Source organism: Anabrus simplex, chromosome 6 (genome assembly GCF_040414725.1).
Source record: "Anabrus simplex isolate iqAnaSimp1 chromosome 6, ASM4041472v1, whole genome shotgun sequence".
Taxonomy (NCBI): Eukaryota; Metazoa; Arthropoda; class Insecta; order Orthoptera; family Tettigoniidae; genus Anabrus; species Anabrus simplex.
Window position 1 is genome coordinate 125,860,274 of NC_090270.1, and position 17,188 is coordinate 125,877,461.

At 37.7% G+C, this 17,188-nt stretch overlaps 1 protein-coding gene across 1 annotated transcript in view; it reads left to right on the plus strand.

Annotated features, from left to right (window-relative positions):
- Positions 1-17,188, plus strand: part of eIF3d1 (eukaryotic translation initiation factor 3 subunit d1) — an 80,386-nt gene that overhangs the window by 20,969 nt on the left and 42,229 nt on the right. Inside the window, exon 6 of the mRNA XM_067149902.2 lies at positions 8,011-8,141. Within this exon, the coding sequence (XP_067006003.1) occupies positions 8,011-8,141 (131 nt within the window). The remainder of the gene's footprint in view (positions 1-8,010; positions 8,142-17,188) is intronic.

Consider the following 17,188-nt stretch of genomic DNA (forward strand, 5'->3'; position numbering starts at 1 on the left):
TCAGTTATTGTGCCTAAGATGTTTGAGAATTTATACAGCAATATTAGGGAATTTGTAAAGGTACGAAATAAAGAAAATCTTCATTTAACCTAGTTAGGATAGTATTATTTTGATGATATAAAAGTAATTAATTTCAGTAGAGATGATAAAGGCAGCTGGAGTCGCAGGCCTGCATTGGACATACGAAGTTCTCAGGATTGTCTGGGAGAATAAGGAAGTCCCAGCGGATTGGCAAAAGGGAATAATCCCAATTTTCAAGAAAGGCAATAAAATAGAAGAAATACAGGGGAATTACTCTGATATCCCATGTTGCTAAGATAATGGAGAGGATACTGGAAAGTAGGATAAGGTTGAGGGTTGAAAATTAGATACAGGAAAATCAGTTTTGTTTCAGAAGTGGAAGGTCAACAGTAGAGCCCATTTTAATTATGAGACAACTAATGGAAAAGCAATGGGAGTATGGAAATGATATGGTGATGACATTCATTGACATTGAAGAGTCATATGACAGTGTCCCCAGGACTAAAGTTTGGGACAGTCTGGTGCAAAAAGGAATTGGACAGAGATTAATAAAAATGATCATGGCAATGTACAAGGAATGTTGGTTCAAAATAATCAGTGGGCTGAGACAGGGAAGTGTTCTATCACCAATCCTGTTTACAATAGTAATGGATGATATCATGAAAACAGCTAGAGCAGCATATGGAGGAAGAGAAATGAACATCATGTTATTTGCAGATGATATTGTGATTTGGGGAGAAGAGGACATGAATGTTCAAGAACAGTTGGATGTGGTGAATTGGAGGATCGAAGAATGTGGATTGAAAATAAGTATAGAAAAGAGTAAAACTCTTGTTATTGACTAGAGGGGAGTAAGAAGGGAAAGGTCAGATTAGACTTGCAGACAAACCCCTGGAAGTAGTGGAGACATTCAAATACCTGGGGAGTGAATTAATGCAGAATGCTCGACTGAATGCTGAAATTAGTAAGAGGATTCAAGCTGGAAGCTGTTTCTGTCATAGTGTAAGAAACATGTTATGGGACAAAGATGTGCCATTGGAAGCAAAAGAAACTATGTACAAGATGTATAAAGTACCCATAACAACTTACGGAGCAGAAACTTGGACAATGATAAAGAAGGATGAGAGTCGACTACAGGCAGCCGAAATGAAGTTCTTGAGGAATATGATCCAGAAGAGTAGAGGAGACAAAATAAGGAATGAGAAAATCCAGGAAGAAATTGGAAAAAATGAATGATAGAATACAGAAGAGTTGATTAAGATGGTTGGGGCACAAAAAGCAAATGAGTGATGAAAGAATGCTAAAAAAGGTTATGGAAATGCAAAGGAGAGACCACAGACGACCAAGATTGAAATGGAAGGACACAATCCAAAGCAATATTAGAGAAAGAAACCTGGACTGGGACACAGTGTTGGAGGAGTGGTGGAAGGACCGAAGAAAGTGGAGAGGCACCATATTTGCCCCTACCCGGCTACAGCTGGATAATGCGAAATGATAAGTAATTATAGAAGGTTAGGTTATTCAATGAGGAGCGAAGCTGGAAATGGAACTACATCAAAACACAGTTCAAAGAGTATCATACAGAATTAAAGGTGCTGTATAATAGAACTTTCACTTACGATTTGATAGTCAGTTGTTAAAAGAAACATAAAATCTTTGTATTTCCACACTACGAATTTGCATACTCAAATTGCGTCCTTGCTCATGCACGAACCGAAATAACAAAAGCACGAAAAGTTAATACCGTATTTCACGGCATAATCGTCACCACCGCGTAATCGTCGCATCCTTTATTTTCAATACAAAAATCGGACTTTAAACCTTTAATTACATAATCGTCGCACGTCCAAACTTTGTTCACTAATCTGGTTAAAAGGTAAATGGAACTGCAACGTAAATTGCACATGAATGCGCAATTTAAATACGTGTATGGTTTATGGGCAATTTGGCAACACAGTCACGTTTGCGACATGTTGCACAACGTATAAATAAATAATACCGGTATATGTACGACGCATGGCTTACTGGTAGACTATCGGCAGTTTGACAACGTGGTCGCGAGACAGTGTACTATTTATTCACCACCTACATATTATAAGTTCCCATTTGAAATACGTAAGGCTGTAAGTTATCGCTTATCGGCAACGTCGCCAGGAAATACCGGCTAGGTAGGTTGAATGGACCTCGAACCAGCCCTCAGATACAGGTAAAATTCCCTGACCCGGCCGTCAATTGAACCCGAGGCCTCCGTGTAAGAGGCAAGCACGCTACCCCTACACCATAGGGCCGGCTCCGGTAGTGAGCGCACGAAGTGAAATCCAAGACGATAACGCAGATTTCCACGGAATTATTCAGCCGAAATATTTACGATGTCTCAGTTGTCATCTCTAGACTCTTATCTTACTACTACGTCATAAGTGTCTGGGCATGGGATGAAAACTTTTATCCAAGCAGTCAAGATAATTATTATCCAATGCTATTAAAGTTTTATTTTATAAACTCGTCAGTAATGTAATGTAAAATCATCAATAACTGGGAAAAAATATTAACCTAATTACCGTATGTTTAAAAGAAATTGAAAAAAAAAAATGAATGTTTGTTACTGACGTCTCGGAATACAGTCAACTATACAGTAGATCTACACCGCGCTAGCTAGAGCTCCGGTTTGCGAGCATTGCGCAAGCGCAGTAGTGTCGCAACCAACTAGCTAAACTGATAAATTGTTGCATGCTTCCTTGCTGCCTAACAGTATTGGCTGCTCTGGAATGGACAGATCACAGATGCATTTATTTGTTTCAGATTTACGTGATTACTGTAGACATGTGTGCGTGAGAATTTAAGTTTTTAATTTGTGTTTTGGGTGTTTGCAGAAATAATTTGTTTTAATAGTGAACAATTACGGAAAGTCATTTATATCGCAAAACATTAACGTGTGAAGCATTTATAAGCGATTATGGGTAAATATAGAAGCTATTCTGCGGGCTTCAAGCTAAGCGTAATTGCCTTCGCTGAACAGCACGGGAACAGAGCTGCAGAAAGAAAATTTTCTGTGAGTGAAAAGTTGGTGCGTGACTGGCTGAAAGTAAAAAACAAGCTAAAAAGCACAAACCCTTCTAGACGCGCGTTTAGAGATCCTAAAACAGGGAAGTTTCCTATAATTGACTAAGAAGTGTTAAGGTACGTCAGTGAAATACGTAACAATGGCTGCAGTGTATCATATGAAATGTTACGAATTAAGGGACAGGAGGTAGCGCGCAAACACAACATACCGGTAACTCAGTTTAAGGCGACTCGTGGGTGGATTAAGGGGTTCATGCGACGACACAATCTGTCAGTGCGAAGGAGAACAACACTAAGCCAAAAGTTGCCTGCTGATTACACGGACAAGATTGTAAATTTTCACCGATTTGTCATACGTTTGCGCAAGGAAACTTCGTACTTGCTTTCTCAAATCGGTAATGCCGATCAGACTCCAATCTTTTTTGATATGCCTCGCAACAGCACTATTGCGCTAAAAGGATCACGGAGTGTATTAATGAAAACCAGCGGTAGTGAGAAGTTGCGATGCACGGCAATGCTAGCCATTACAGCTGACGGGAGAAAGTTGCCGCCTTACATCATTTTCAAGAGGAAAACGATGCCTAAGAATATACAGTTTCCCCGTGGAATTCATGTACGAGTGCAACCAAAGGGTTGGATGGACGTAGAACTCATGCTGGACTGGGTTAAAACTGTGTGGAATAGAAGACCTGGTGCACTACTAAAACAACCAGCTCTGCTTGTTTTAGATAGTTTCCGAGGTCACCTCGTGAACGAAGTGAAGCAAATTCTCACTACAAATAAGACAGGACAGATAGTCATTCCTGGTGGCCTAACATCTGCTTTGCAGCCACTAGACGTATGTGTTAATAAACCCTTTAAAGACCACTTACGTCGATTTTACAACGAGTGGATGATGAGCGGCGATCAGCAATTGACGCCCGCCGGAAATATCAGGCGTCCACCCTTGGACTTGTTATGCTCGTGGGTGAAGAAGAGTTGGGATCTTATACCACCTGAAGTAGTCTCCAAGAGCTTCAAAAGGACTGGGATTTCGAATGCACTAGACGGTTCCGAAGATGACGCAGTGTGGCAGGGAGACGAAGAATCTGATACTGGTATTAACAGAGGCAAGGACGGCGCATCAGATAGCGAAACCTGCGATAGCGACACCGAAGATTTGGAATAAATTGCGTACCGGAAAGTCCGCATTTCACAACAAAGCGATAATTTTTTGCAAGTTTAATATTTTAACTTTAATACTCAAATTAATGACAAATTTACTTAATACGTTCATTTTTATTTTCAGGTTGGAAAAACGTTCGCCGAATTGTTGCGAAAAATTATGAATTTTGTTTTAGACTATTTTAATTATTTTGATGTATAAACGCGAGTATTACGTGCATCTTAAATTTGTATCAAATACAATTTAGTTATAAATACATTTTTTGAGTAATACAAATACTGGTATTAAATATTCATCGTATAATGGTCGCACCCTACAATTTTTTTTCGAAAATTTTGGTATAAAAAGTGCGACGATTATGCCGTGAAATACGGTATAAAGTTTTATTCACAAAAGTTAAAGATTATTTAATGTTACCATTGACTCTTTCACGGCCCGTACTTGTAGACATTATATAGGCTTTTGGGCTTACGCTGTGTCAAGAAAATAAGGTGCAGGAAAGGCATTGTGCCCTAGGCCAAACTATGAAGATTTGTATGAGTTCTTTATAGCGTAAAGAATTTCACCTTATTTTCTTGACACTACATAAGCCCAAAAGCCTATATCAGGTCTAAAGATATTGTTTTATCAACATCCTCGAAAAATTAATGAACACGCTGTTTTGTTTATTAACATCCAAAAATGTTTATTAACAAAGTTAATGAAAACATCTAGGTGTGGAAGCTCCTTAATTTGACCATCACTTTATAACTGTTTCCACTCCAGTTTAAATTCAGAGTTCTTAGGCAGTCCACTCTTGATTTATTTTGGCAAAAATTACTTCGTATACTATTGTCTACAGAAAGACATTTATTTTTACAAAGCTGAAACGATTTTTACACAAACAATTTCTCTGTGCATATTTAACCAATGTGTGGTGCTTTTTGAACTGTTGCAAACATGTTAACTAGGCTTTCCATGACCATGTGCCACATGTGAACCTCGTCCCATCACTGTCCCTTTCACTCAAAGAATTAGCACCACCACCTGTTTCTTTATGTACCACGGGGTAACATTATACACACAAAAACAATAACACACCGGGCGAGTTGGCCGTGCGCGTAGAGGCGCGCGGCTGTGAGCTTGCATCCGGGAGATAGTAGGTTCGAATCCCACTATCGGCAGCCCTGAAGATGGTTTTCCGTGGTTTCCCATCTTCACACCAGGCAAATGCTGGGGCTGTACCCTAATTAAGGCCACGGCCGCTTCCTTCCAACTCCTAGGCCTTTCCTATCCCACCGTCGCCATAAGACCTATCTGTGTCGGTGCGACGTAAAGCCCCTAGCAAAAAAAAAACAACAATAACATAATAAACAAGCAAGGGAAGATAAACAAAATACGCTTAACAAGGACAACTAAAATGAAGACGGACAACAGGTTATGTGGAAGAATGCTGGACAATCCTGCCATGATCGTAAACTGGTAGAGCTTGAACTCTCAAATAAGGCTGTCAGATTCCTTAAAATACTGTTTATATAGGAGCCTCCTTGGCTCAGGCGGCAGCGCGCCGACCTCTCACCGCTGGATACCGTGATTTAAATCCCGGTCACTCCATGTGAGATTTATGCTGGACAAAGCGGAGGTGGGACAGGTTTTTCTCCAGATACTCTTGTTTTCCCTGTCATCTTTTATTCCAGCAACGCTCCACTATCATTTCATTTCATCTGTCAGTCATTAATCAATGCCCCGGAGGAGTGCGACAGGCCTCGGCACAATTCATATCCTCGCCACAAGTTGCAGGCTTCGTTCATCCCATCCCTGATCCGCTCATTGACTGGAAAACAGGTTGTAGGTTTTTTTAACTGTTTATATAATCCTTTAGGTTCATTTAGACAACACAACCTTTAAGCATGATTTTAGGAAACACGTAGTTTAACCTTATTAATAGACGTTTACACTGTTCGTTGACACTCTGAGAATGATTTGAAGAAATCTTTTATGGTTTTTTACCCAGACATCATCGCCTTCTCACAAATATTGTGACCCTTGCAGTCTGGGACTATAAAACAATTACATTACAATTGAGAAACAATTGAAAGCAACCAAAATGATAGCTGTGGTCACAGGCACAGAAGGGTTGGTAGCCCTGACCTCAGAACCGAGGTGATGTTCTGTGTGCCAAATAAATGCAGACAGTTTTAAAGGTGAAATGAAGATATTTACCGTTTTAGAACCAAGGTTCAACAGTAGGAATTTTGAAAATACAAGTGAACTATCGAATATCAAGTGGATTCTAAGGACATGACCCCGAAACTAATAGCCTACATCAGAATTGAAGATTCCTTTAGTTCAGTGGGCTAGCCCCATTTTACCGAGACATGCAACAAAGAAAAATACAATGACATTACTTTTATATTACAATTTACGTGGTAAGGTTGCCTGCTCCTGAATAAAAATGCCTCACAGTGCTGAAAAGTGCTATTTTAACTATATTAAATCATCAAAGATGCGAGACTGTCCCTGACAATTCCTGCGAGAGAAACAAGTTAATTTAAGACATGATAATGAAAATAAAAATTTAGCTTATCCCCATTGGGCCAGAACTCCCCATCTCTGAGCGAGAGCTCGAATGAACCATGTCCACTCTAACTGAGAACAAAGATCTGAATCCTGATTCTAACTTTGCATCTTAGAATATGAAGTCAACCCTCTCAGTTTGTACATAGCACCCTTCCAAAACAAGGGAACCAATTGACCAATCATGTGCAGAATTCTTTGCATCTTCTTACGTGAGGGTGGAATATTTCCCTAGCTCGTGACATTCTCCAAAACACCCTGACATTTACCAGAACACATTAAACAAGGTTTCATTCTGGCATCATTCCCACACTCTTTGACATAAACCAGAACACAGTAAACAAGGGTTCTCTCTGGTGCCAGCAAGACACGAGGGTGTTCCAACAGTTGTCACCTCTCTATTTTACTGAGTAGTACAAGAACTCTGTTTTATTATCATCAGCACCAATAACACCATTATGAACATTGTTATTAGGCCTTGGGCCGTAAGAGTAGATTTTACCAGCACATCACGTTCACCATCACTCAAAAAAGCAAGGTCATCAGCAAAAGAAGTTGATGGGTTTGGATTTACAAATCTACATCATTTCCACTTAAAAGAATAAGTTTTAACCATCCTTCTCACTTACCTCTTCAGGTTCAGATTCCAGCTTTTGATCATCTTCACTCAATTCACAAAGGTTTCCATTGAGAACTGGCATGGCTCTGCACTTGAAAAAGGATTGCTTTCTTTAGATGACAAAATGAGCTAAATTTAGACAAAAAGCAAAAGGAAAGGAAAGGTTTTTGCTGGAAAATGAAAAACGAGACATCAGTAAACCCATCCTTGTGCTGAGAGTTCTGGAAAGCGATGGTAAATGAAAGGATAATGTACATAAATACTCTGTCAGTATAGTTTCAACTTCGGGGTTGTTATGTCGTTCAGGGTAGGTCGGCACAGTGCGAACATTGGAGCGGAAAGTGTTACATTTTGAGTGCTAGGGTGGCTCCGGCAACTCCAGGAATAACTGGAATAAGGTGAATTTTTTTTTATTTTGTTTAGTTTCTAGTTAAGAGTAAAATTAGGAAAGTTAAGAACTCATGTAGTGGAGTACATGCTTTTTGTTGGGTCTTTCCTTGTTTTAATCCCTGGAAGGAAATAGATACAGTAATCAACCAGTGGAAGCTTTCCATTTTGTAATACCATGAATTCCTGTTTTTCCATCTAGATTTGCTGACAGTGAATGAAACATCAGTAGAGCCACCTCAAGATGATGGTAACAGTTTGAATTCGCCACGAAATTTGGCCCTGGAAGCAACATTCATCAACCATAATTTCTCTCAACAGGTTTTGAAAACTGTAAGTGAATTATTATCCATTTCATTTGTGATCTTAATTTAAGAAACATTTGAATCTGCCACAATGTGATTCATCAGTTCATATTGAATTTTCTTAAGGGATATGATTGTTGAAAAATCCTTATGTAGCTTCATCACTCAAGAAAGTGAACTTTCTGGAATGTTCTCCATACTATTGAAAGTTACAGAAACTATTTATGCTTTCTTGAGAAGGATCTTTGCCAGCCTCATGGTAAAGATGTTGAGGTGGCTTACTTGCTTGGTACCCATGGTACCCAGAGGTCTCGGATTGTATTTCTGGCCAGTTCAAGGATTTCAATTCTAGACTGAGTGCTGGAACGGGCTTCAGTCAGCCTCATTAGATTAACTGAGCAGCGATTCATATTAGAGGCAGTGGACCTGGTCGCGAAAGCCAAAAATGAATTGAATAGAATACTCCCATCCCATATTTCTAGATCACCTTAAACTGGGGAAAGAGCATTCATTTATTCAATACATTTATTACATTAACCTTCTTACAGTTATTTGACTATTATTACATTAAATACACTAGCAGTCCATTATAGCGAGAATTCATAACAGCAAGAAATGTACTTGTTATAGCAAATTGTCGTTATATCCGATTTTCATAAAAGCTGGGGGGGGGGGGGGTCCCATAGACATTAAAATTGGTATGAAATTGCAGTCAGATTGTTCAAAACTTGCATAAACGTTCCTCATCGCCAGATGTTTCATTCCAGGCTTGTGTCAATGTCATGTTACGCGCACATGTTATGTGACCCTGTTAGACCGATTCTGATGGTTCGGTCAGCTTCCGCTTCAAACGCTAGCGCTGTGCCACGTCCAGGGAGCCATCTGGTGATCAATGAACGTACCATTTCCTCTTCTATTATAATGTCTAAATTTCAGAAAGTCATTGTTTAAGAAGCCTTGCTCATGGACAGTCGAGATTTTCTTCTGATGACGCAGAGCACAGTTCTCTGCGAAACGTAAAGAATTTCACCTTATTTTCTTGATACGGCATAAGCCTAAAAACCTATACAGTATCATGTCTAACATTCAAGAAAATTGAGCAACAATTCAGTTTTGTTATTACAGAATACAAGATAAGATTAGTAATGAATCCTGAATTGCTATTGGCTTTACGTCGCACTGACACAGATAGGTCTTATGGCGACGATGGGACAGGAAAGGGCTAGTGGGGTTCGAACCCACGATCTTCCGAATACTGTATACTGGCCGCACTTAAGCGACTGCAGCTATCGAGCTCGGAAATCCTGAATTGGATATTGTCTGCGTGTAGTTTCAGAACTATCTTTTAAAATATCCAGCATTATTAATATTATTAGCATTAGCATTACTACTATTATAATTATTCTATCCTTATCTTGTTTGTACATCTTAAGGCAGAACTAGAACTTACGTGTACATGAGTGTTACAAGACTAAAACTTCCTTTTTTCCACTTTTTTCAAATTTTGAACATGTTTACATATTTAATTTCCAGAGAATAAAACTCCTAAATATTTATAAAAATTATTTTAATATGCAAAGCTGATATTCCTTTATCTGGTGAAACAGTCAGATTTTCTTAAATCCTCATATTATCGGAGTACTATATTTTCCAAACAATGTTCTCGAAATTCAGTCAGTTTTGTCGTACAACTTCCAAGTTACATAAAGTGATCAGTTTTCAAGCTAGACTCTTCTGGTTTACACAAAAGCAATTGCAGATTTATCTACTATCAAAATATAAAATAAACCAAAAATGCGATTTTCTGACTTAAGGTATGGTTTCCTGGAGAGCATCACATTTGATACTCCTTTCTGCCAGGTAAATTCAGTGTATTTTCTCCATGTTGCTTTTAGTCTTCATTGTCCTCTCCTAGGCTTCTTGATATCAACGGAATACGGTACAAGATGGGATCTTTCTAGTCTCATTGTATGACGATGCCAGCAAAACTGTGTTTCATGAAGCATCTCGCATATAGAAGTGGCCTTAAATGTTCCTTATAGGTTTTCATTTTCAGATCCAGTCATTCATTGCTACTCAACGCAATATTTACATTTTCATCATATGCCTTTGTTAATCACGTTTCCTCTATCTTCAACATTCTGAGCCATACAGTAGAGCAGAACAGATGATGGTTGTCTAATCCTTACCCATCAGTTTGATCAGCATCTTTCTGCACTTGACTCAAGTTAGCATACACCATTGCATCTGATGTGATAGTGATGACAGATCGTAGATATTTCAGTTTCTCTGTGATGGCTAACAGTTTGCCATCCTAGAAAACAGAACACTGTGGTCTGAATTGTTCAGGGTGTACTCTGTCATCTTCCAACTGATTCTGCCCTCCTTTTGATTCCATTGCTGTTCATTATCTTCCTGAGGCTACCTCTACCTCTTTTTATCTTTCTCCAATTAAGACCATACACACATAACATAGTCCAAGGGGAGTCTGAATTCAACCATTCTGTCAAGTAATTGATGACAATATTAAACTACTGTAGTGGGCTGAGTGCCTCTCCTTGATTTTTGCCTTCACAAAGAAGATATCAGGGGATCCTACTTTAGGACAAAATTCTGGCATCTTTGCATTTCCAAAAATAGTAAACGAAGTTAGCGTGACTTAAAACAATTGGAATTACTATTTACTATTGGATAAGTTTAGTAAAAAATATGAACATCGACAAAAGTGAGTGGATCTTTTTACTAAGACGTATGAAATGTATCCTTATGAAAACACTGTCTTTTATCATCTGGATCAACTCTGTATCAGCCCAAACTTTCTGTTTTTGATCTCGTTAATGTATGTAAGTTTAATTGATGTTATTACATGCATTTTTGTGGTGGTGCTTGTTCACAGTCTGTGGTGAATCATGCAGCTTTTAGGAAATTAAATTTCAGCAAATTATATCCCTTAGAGTCAATTGTATAAACATCATTGACTGGAGATCAGTTTTAATCTAAGTTCAGAAAATGATCTAAGATCAGACCGATGTCGTGTTTTATAACACTGATCTAAGATCAACTAATCGAGGTTCAGTTTTGATCCCAGTTCATATATGAGTGCTTGGCAACAGCGCAGAAACAGCTGAGTATCGCGAGTCTCATTGAGCAGTGTGAATCTCTTTTCCTTCGTATTCTGTGTGCCAAGCGAAAGAAAGAAATCATGACTGAAATGAAGCAGAAAATGGACCGTTCTAGTTTTCCAAGGAGGACAAGCATGCCCTAGTTGAAATCGTACCGGGCGAGTTGGCCATGCGGTTAGGGGCGCGCAGCTGTGAGCTTGAATCCGGGAAATAGTGGGTTCAAGCCCCACTGTCGGCAGTCCAGAGGATGTTTTTCCTTGGTTTCCCATTTTCACACCAGGCAAATGCTGGTGCTGTACCTTAATTAAGGCCACGGCTGCTTCCTTCCCACTTCTAGGCCTTTCCTATCCCATCATCGGCATAAGACCTATCTGGGTTGGTGCGACATAAAGCTAATTCTAAAAAAACACGAGCCCCATACTGATACAAGGGAACAGTCTTTACACAACCCCAAATGTTCTTTCTATTGCTGACCTGGTTGCTTTATAAGCTCGCTCTGCAGCTTTTTCGGCATGAACTACCGGTAATTAAGTCAGCAGGTAACGACAACAATGATAGCCATTGTCTCCCGGGAGTAGGCCTATGCCTTCTGGAATGTCTCCGGTTTTGAATTGAGCATGCATTCATAAATTAATGGAGATATTACTATTGTGAGCAGATCCTACCCATCTTGCTGCCATATTTAGGAACCTGAGCCGAGCTTCAGAAATAACTTGAACGTTTAACGAAAACCACCCATGACAATTCCTATAAACTTCTGCGTTTTCAGCCCCAGGAGATATTATAGCTATGTGGGTACAATCTATAGCACCTAGAACACCAGGGAAGTGTTGTACAACGAAAAAATCACGCATGATTTTCCTCACATCAATTTGTTCGGAAGGCATTTTGATAAACTCGTGTTTCAGTGCAGCAATGAGATTAGATACACGATGAATGGCTCTGCAGACTGTCGCTGCGTTTACATACAGTAAATCACCAACGGCTACCTGAAAACTTCCCGTGGCAAAGAATCTCAAAGTTAGTTATAACATGTGCATTAGAGTTAGTAGATTTAACTAGAATATCACGCAATCTGAGTTTTAACGGTTCCACGCTATCTTTTCCCAAGAGATCCCGCAGTTTAAACTTCTTATCACTCAATTCTCTCGTTGGATTTCCTCTTTCACAGAACACACGGAGAGCCCGACAAAATTAATCATTAAAAGAAATAAGTTTCGTAATGATAGATCCATATTGAACTGTGATTACAATAGAGTAAAATAATATATTATTATTGGTCCACCTTTTCAATACAAGTTGAAAATTACATAGGGACTAGTTTCGACCTAGTAATAGGTCATCATCAGCCTGAAGTAAATTAAAGCGTAAATATCGAAGAAAACATAAACAATGTAAACACAAGTACAGTCTTTTTAAAGGTACATACCATGTGGGAAGTTGAGTAGAGATATATTAAAAATAATAACTCTTCCAATTGACGAAGCACTGAGCGGAAGTTATGTAAAGTTCGGTGCGCCGTATATTATAAAAGACCACTGTGCACTAAATGATGTAATAAAGAAGAATAGTAGGTTGAATGCTGGCTTCTTCTTAGCTGTTGTATATTCGAAGAAGATTACGTCGTATTTTATAAGGTATTGATAGACGTCAAAATACATGGATGTAGGAAAGGCTCTTCAGTTTTTTGGAACAAGTCAATTGTTGCGCGTGGAGGCTTAGGAAACCAGAGAAGCGCTATATTATGTTAAAAAATAGAGATCCTTAAAAAAATCCTGTGCGTCGTATAAATTGTGGAAATGGAAATCGAAAAAACTTGGTTCTTAAGCGATAATGTTGTTCATTCAGAGATCAATTGAAAATAAAGAATCGTAACATTGTCTTCTCAAGATGTTTATAAACTAGAATTAATAGACGATGCGAAGTATGATACTAGGAGAAAGCTCTTCTGCTTCTGGAATCTTGAAGGACGATGGATGTTTCACGAGGTGGAATAACATATATGGAGTTAAATAAAGGTGGATATAAATTCGCAGTTCAATGCGGACCATAAATTTGATTCTGAATAAAAGACAGTAAGTTGGTTTTTTTTTTTAATACGTCAAAAGGAAAATTTAAGCGTGATGTGATGAGCTGAAGAGAGAAACGGAGGTAGGAAAGGATCAAAGGAAATTTTGAGGAGGTGAGGGAAGAAAAATGAAGGTAGGAGAAGAATATATATATATATATATTTTTTTTTTTTTTTTTTTATTTTTTTTTTTTTTTTAGCTGAAGAGAGAAACGGAGGTAGGTAAGGATCAAAGGAAATTTTTGAGGAGGTGAAGGAAGGAAAATAAAGGTATGAGAATTTTTTTTTTAGCTGAAGAGAGAAATGGAGGTAGGTAAGGATCAAAGGAAAATTTTTGAGGAGGTGAAGGAAGGAAAATAAAGGTATGAGAATTTTTTTTTTTTTTTTTTTTTAAAGGTGGGGCTGAGGGATGTGGGAATATGGAAGAATGATTAAGAAAAGTACTAAAAATAGAATGAACAATCGGACCTTTAATATTAGATTTTGATTGTCTGAAAAGTTGAATTAGCGGGTCAAAAAGAATGTTTGATTTTTCGGAAATGTCATTGAGATTGAAATTGGGATTGAAATATTGGTCTAAATTTATAAAGCAATTCTCTGTTATGTTAAGGAGGGGTCCTTTATTCATAATTTTGAGAATTGCCATATCTTGTTTAATGTCAGTAAATTTATGATTATAATCATTCATGTGTTGACCAACTGCAGAAAATTTATTGTGTTTTTGGGCATTGACATGTTCAAGGTATCGTATTTTAAAGTTTCTTCCTGTTTGTCCGATATAAGAAGAATTGCAGCTGTTGCATTTGAACCTATATACACCAGATTTTGAAAAAGGATCAATTCTATTAATAGATGATGAGTTGTGTAAGACATTAGCGCTATTATTGTTGGTTCTGAAGGAGATTTTAACATCATGTTTTTTAAAAACGTTAGTGACCTTGTAAATATCTTTATTGAACGTGAAGATAGAAAATGAAGAAATTTTTTGTTTTTCTTTTTTCAGAGTGGTTATAGGACAATGTTTGTATTTATTGATAATACTTTCAATGAAAGAACTATTGTAACCATTGAGTTTAGCGATCATACGGATATTGTTCAATTCTTTTTTAAGATCACATTCAGACATTGGGACCGTATAGGCTCGATGAACCATACTATTATAAGCCGCTCTTTTATGGATTTGTGGATGAGAGGAAACTTGATGAATAGTGGAAGATGTTTGGGTAGGCTTTCTGAAGATGTTGAATTTTAAGGAATATAGTTGCCTAATGATGGTTAAGTCTAAAAAATGTATTCTTTGTTCAGATTCAGATTCGAGCGTAAATTTTATGTGTGGGTCGATATTATTAAGGTTGATAAGAGTAGAAGCTGCGTCTGTTGTGCTTTCATCTAGAATTACCAAAGTATCATCAACATATCTAGCCCAAAAAAGAATATTAATGAAATTATTATTATCAATTTTAGTATGTTCTAAAAAATCTAAGTAGATTTCAGCTAAGATGCCCGAAGCCGGTGATCCCATGGCCAAACCTTCCTGCTGGTAGATAATACCGTCGAAAGTGAAATAGTTATTGTTTAAAACCAATTTCAGGATAGACATGAAGTCTTGTATTTCTAAAGCACTTAGGTGACTGTATTTGCCTAAATTGTTTTCAATTATAGGGTATAATTTAGAGGTTTGAATACTAGGATACATATTAACAACGTCAAAAGAGTGAAGGGAATGGTTAGGTTGGATATGAAAGTTATTAAGATTCTCGATCAACTCTGTAGTATTTTTAATAGATTTTTTAGACAAAAAATTATAATATCTTCTTAGAAACTTTTGAATGAATTGAGAAGCATTATAAAGAGGACTTGGTCTGTAATTGATGATCGGGCGGATAGGGATGCCGGGTTTGTGTATCTTAGGAAGGGCTTTAGCGGTTGGAAGACTTGGATTCATGCTAATTTAAAAAAAAAAATTATATATATTCTTCTCCTACCTTCATTTTTCTTCCCTCACCTCCTCAAAATTTCCTTTGATCCTTTCCTACCTCCGTTTCTCTCTTCAGCTCATCACATCACGCTTAAATTTTCCTTTTGACATATTTAAAAAATAAATAAAATAAAATAAAAAAACTTACTGTCTTTTATTCAGAATCAAATTTATGGTCCGCATTGAACTGCGAATTTATATCCACCTTTATTTAACTCCATATATGTTATTCCACCTCGTGAAACATCCATCGTCCTTCAAGATTCCAGAAGCAGAAGAGCTTTCTCCTAGTATCATACTTCGCATCATCTATTAATTCTAGTTTATAAACATCTTGAGAAGACAATGTTACGATTCTTTATTTTCAATTGATCTCTGAATGAACAACATTATCGCTTAAGAACCAAGTTTTTTCGATTTCCATTTCCACAATTTATACGACGCACGGGACTTTTTTAAGGATCTCTATTTTTTAACATAATATAGCGCTTCTCTGGTTTCCTAAGCCTCCACGCGCAACAATTGCCTTGTTCCAAAAAACTGAAGAGCCTTTCCTACATCCATGTATTTTGACGTCTATCAATATCTTATACAATACGACGTAATCTTCTTCGAATATACAACAGCTAAGAAGAAGCCAGCATTCAACCTACTATTCTTCTTTATTACATCACTAGCTGATGTACCTGTGCTTCGCTACGGGATTCTCAGAAAGACTGACTTGGTGGTTTTCATAACTGAAGTCAACATAGGTCATTACAAAAACGTCAGTAGGAATGTAGCGATTGAAAGCAATGTTATCATATAAAATACTCGATCAAATGAAAAACCGCCCACTTTCTCACTTTCAACGAACAGTACTACGGTGCCGATCTAACAGTCCAAAGTTCCAGAGCTGGAACAACCAGGTCGCAGACTGCCATGAACACTCCTCTGTCATTATTCCGTTAAATATGCAGACTACTCATTCCAGTCAGTGTCTCAAGGTAGGGATTGAATAGCTCGAATGCTATGATGAACCAGTGTGTTACGTACCTGCAGTATCAGAAACTGTATGAACCAGAGGAATGGCATAATAAAGAAGAAAGTTTTCCAACTCCACAGCTATTTCCCGCCTATGTTCAGTCAGGCTGTTATACTCGGTACGCAGTAGTAATCCCATCTAACGGAGTTGAGCGCCACCATAAGAAACGAAGAACATCACAACAAACAACGGTCAATGTAAAGTTATTGTTGATCAGTGTTAAGCGCTTTGGATATTGTAGGCCTTCTGAAATACCACTCTTATCATAGTCGGTACAGTAAAACTGAATGAAACATAAATGATCGGAAATTGTATTGTCTATAACTTTTGTTATGCAGTACCGTACTTTTCGATAGCACCAATAACATAGGTACCGGTATTTAAAATTAAATTTTAGGCTCCTTCCCCTAAACTACCATTTCATGTCGGGGAAAATAAAATTATTTTACAGCCTAGACTGTAGTTTCTTATCCCCGACACTATATAGCGGTTTTCATTAAATTCTGTTAACACATTATCTCGTAGCTCGGCGTTGATATGGACTTAGCAACAAAAACACAAATTCATTAATATCTGTGTTATCAGAGCCGGTACGGTAAAAATTTATAAGACATAAATGATTGGAAATTGAATTCTATATAACTTTAGGTATATAGTATTTATCGATAAGACCCCTAATAATATAAATATTTGACAATTAAATTTCAGGCCTTCCCCTAAACTACCATTTCACTCAGCGTGAATAAAATGATTTATAGCCTAGATTGTAGCGGCTCTTACCCCGACTTTACATTCCGATTTTCATTAAATTCTCTTCAGCCATTTTCTCGTGATGCGTGTACATACAGACAGACAGAAATTACGGAAAAGTAAAAAATGCATT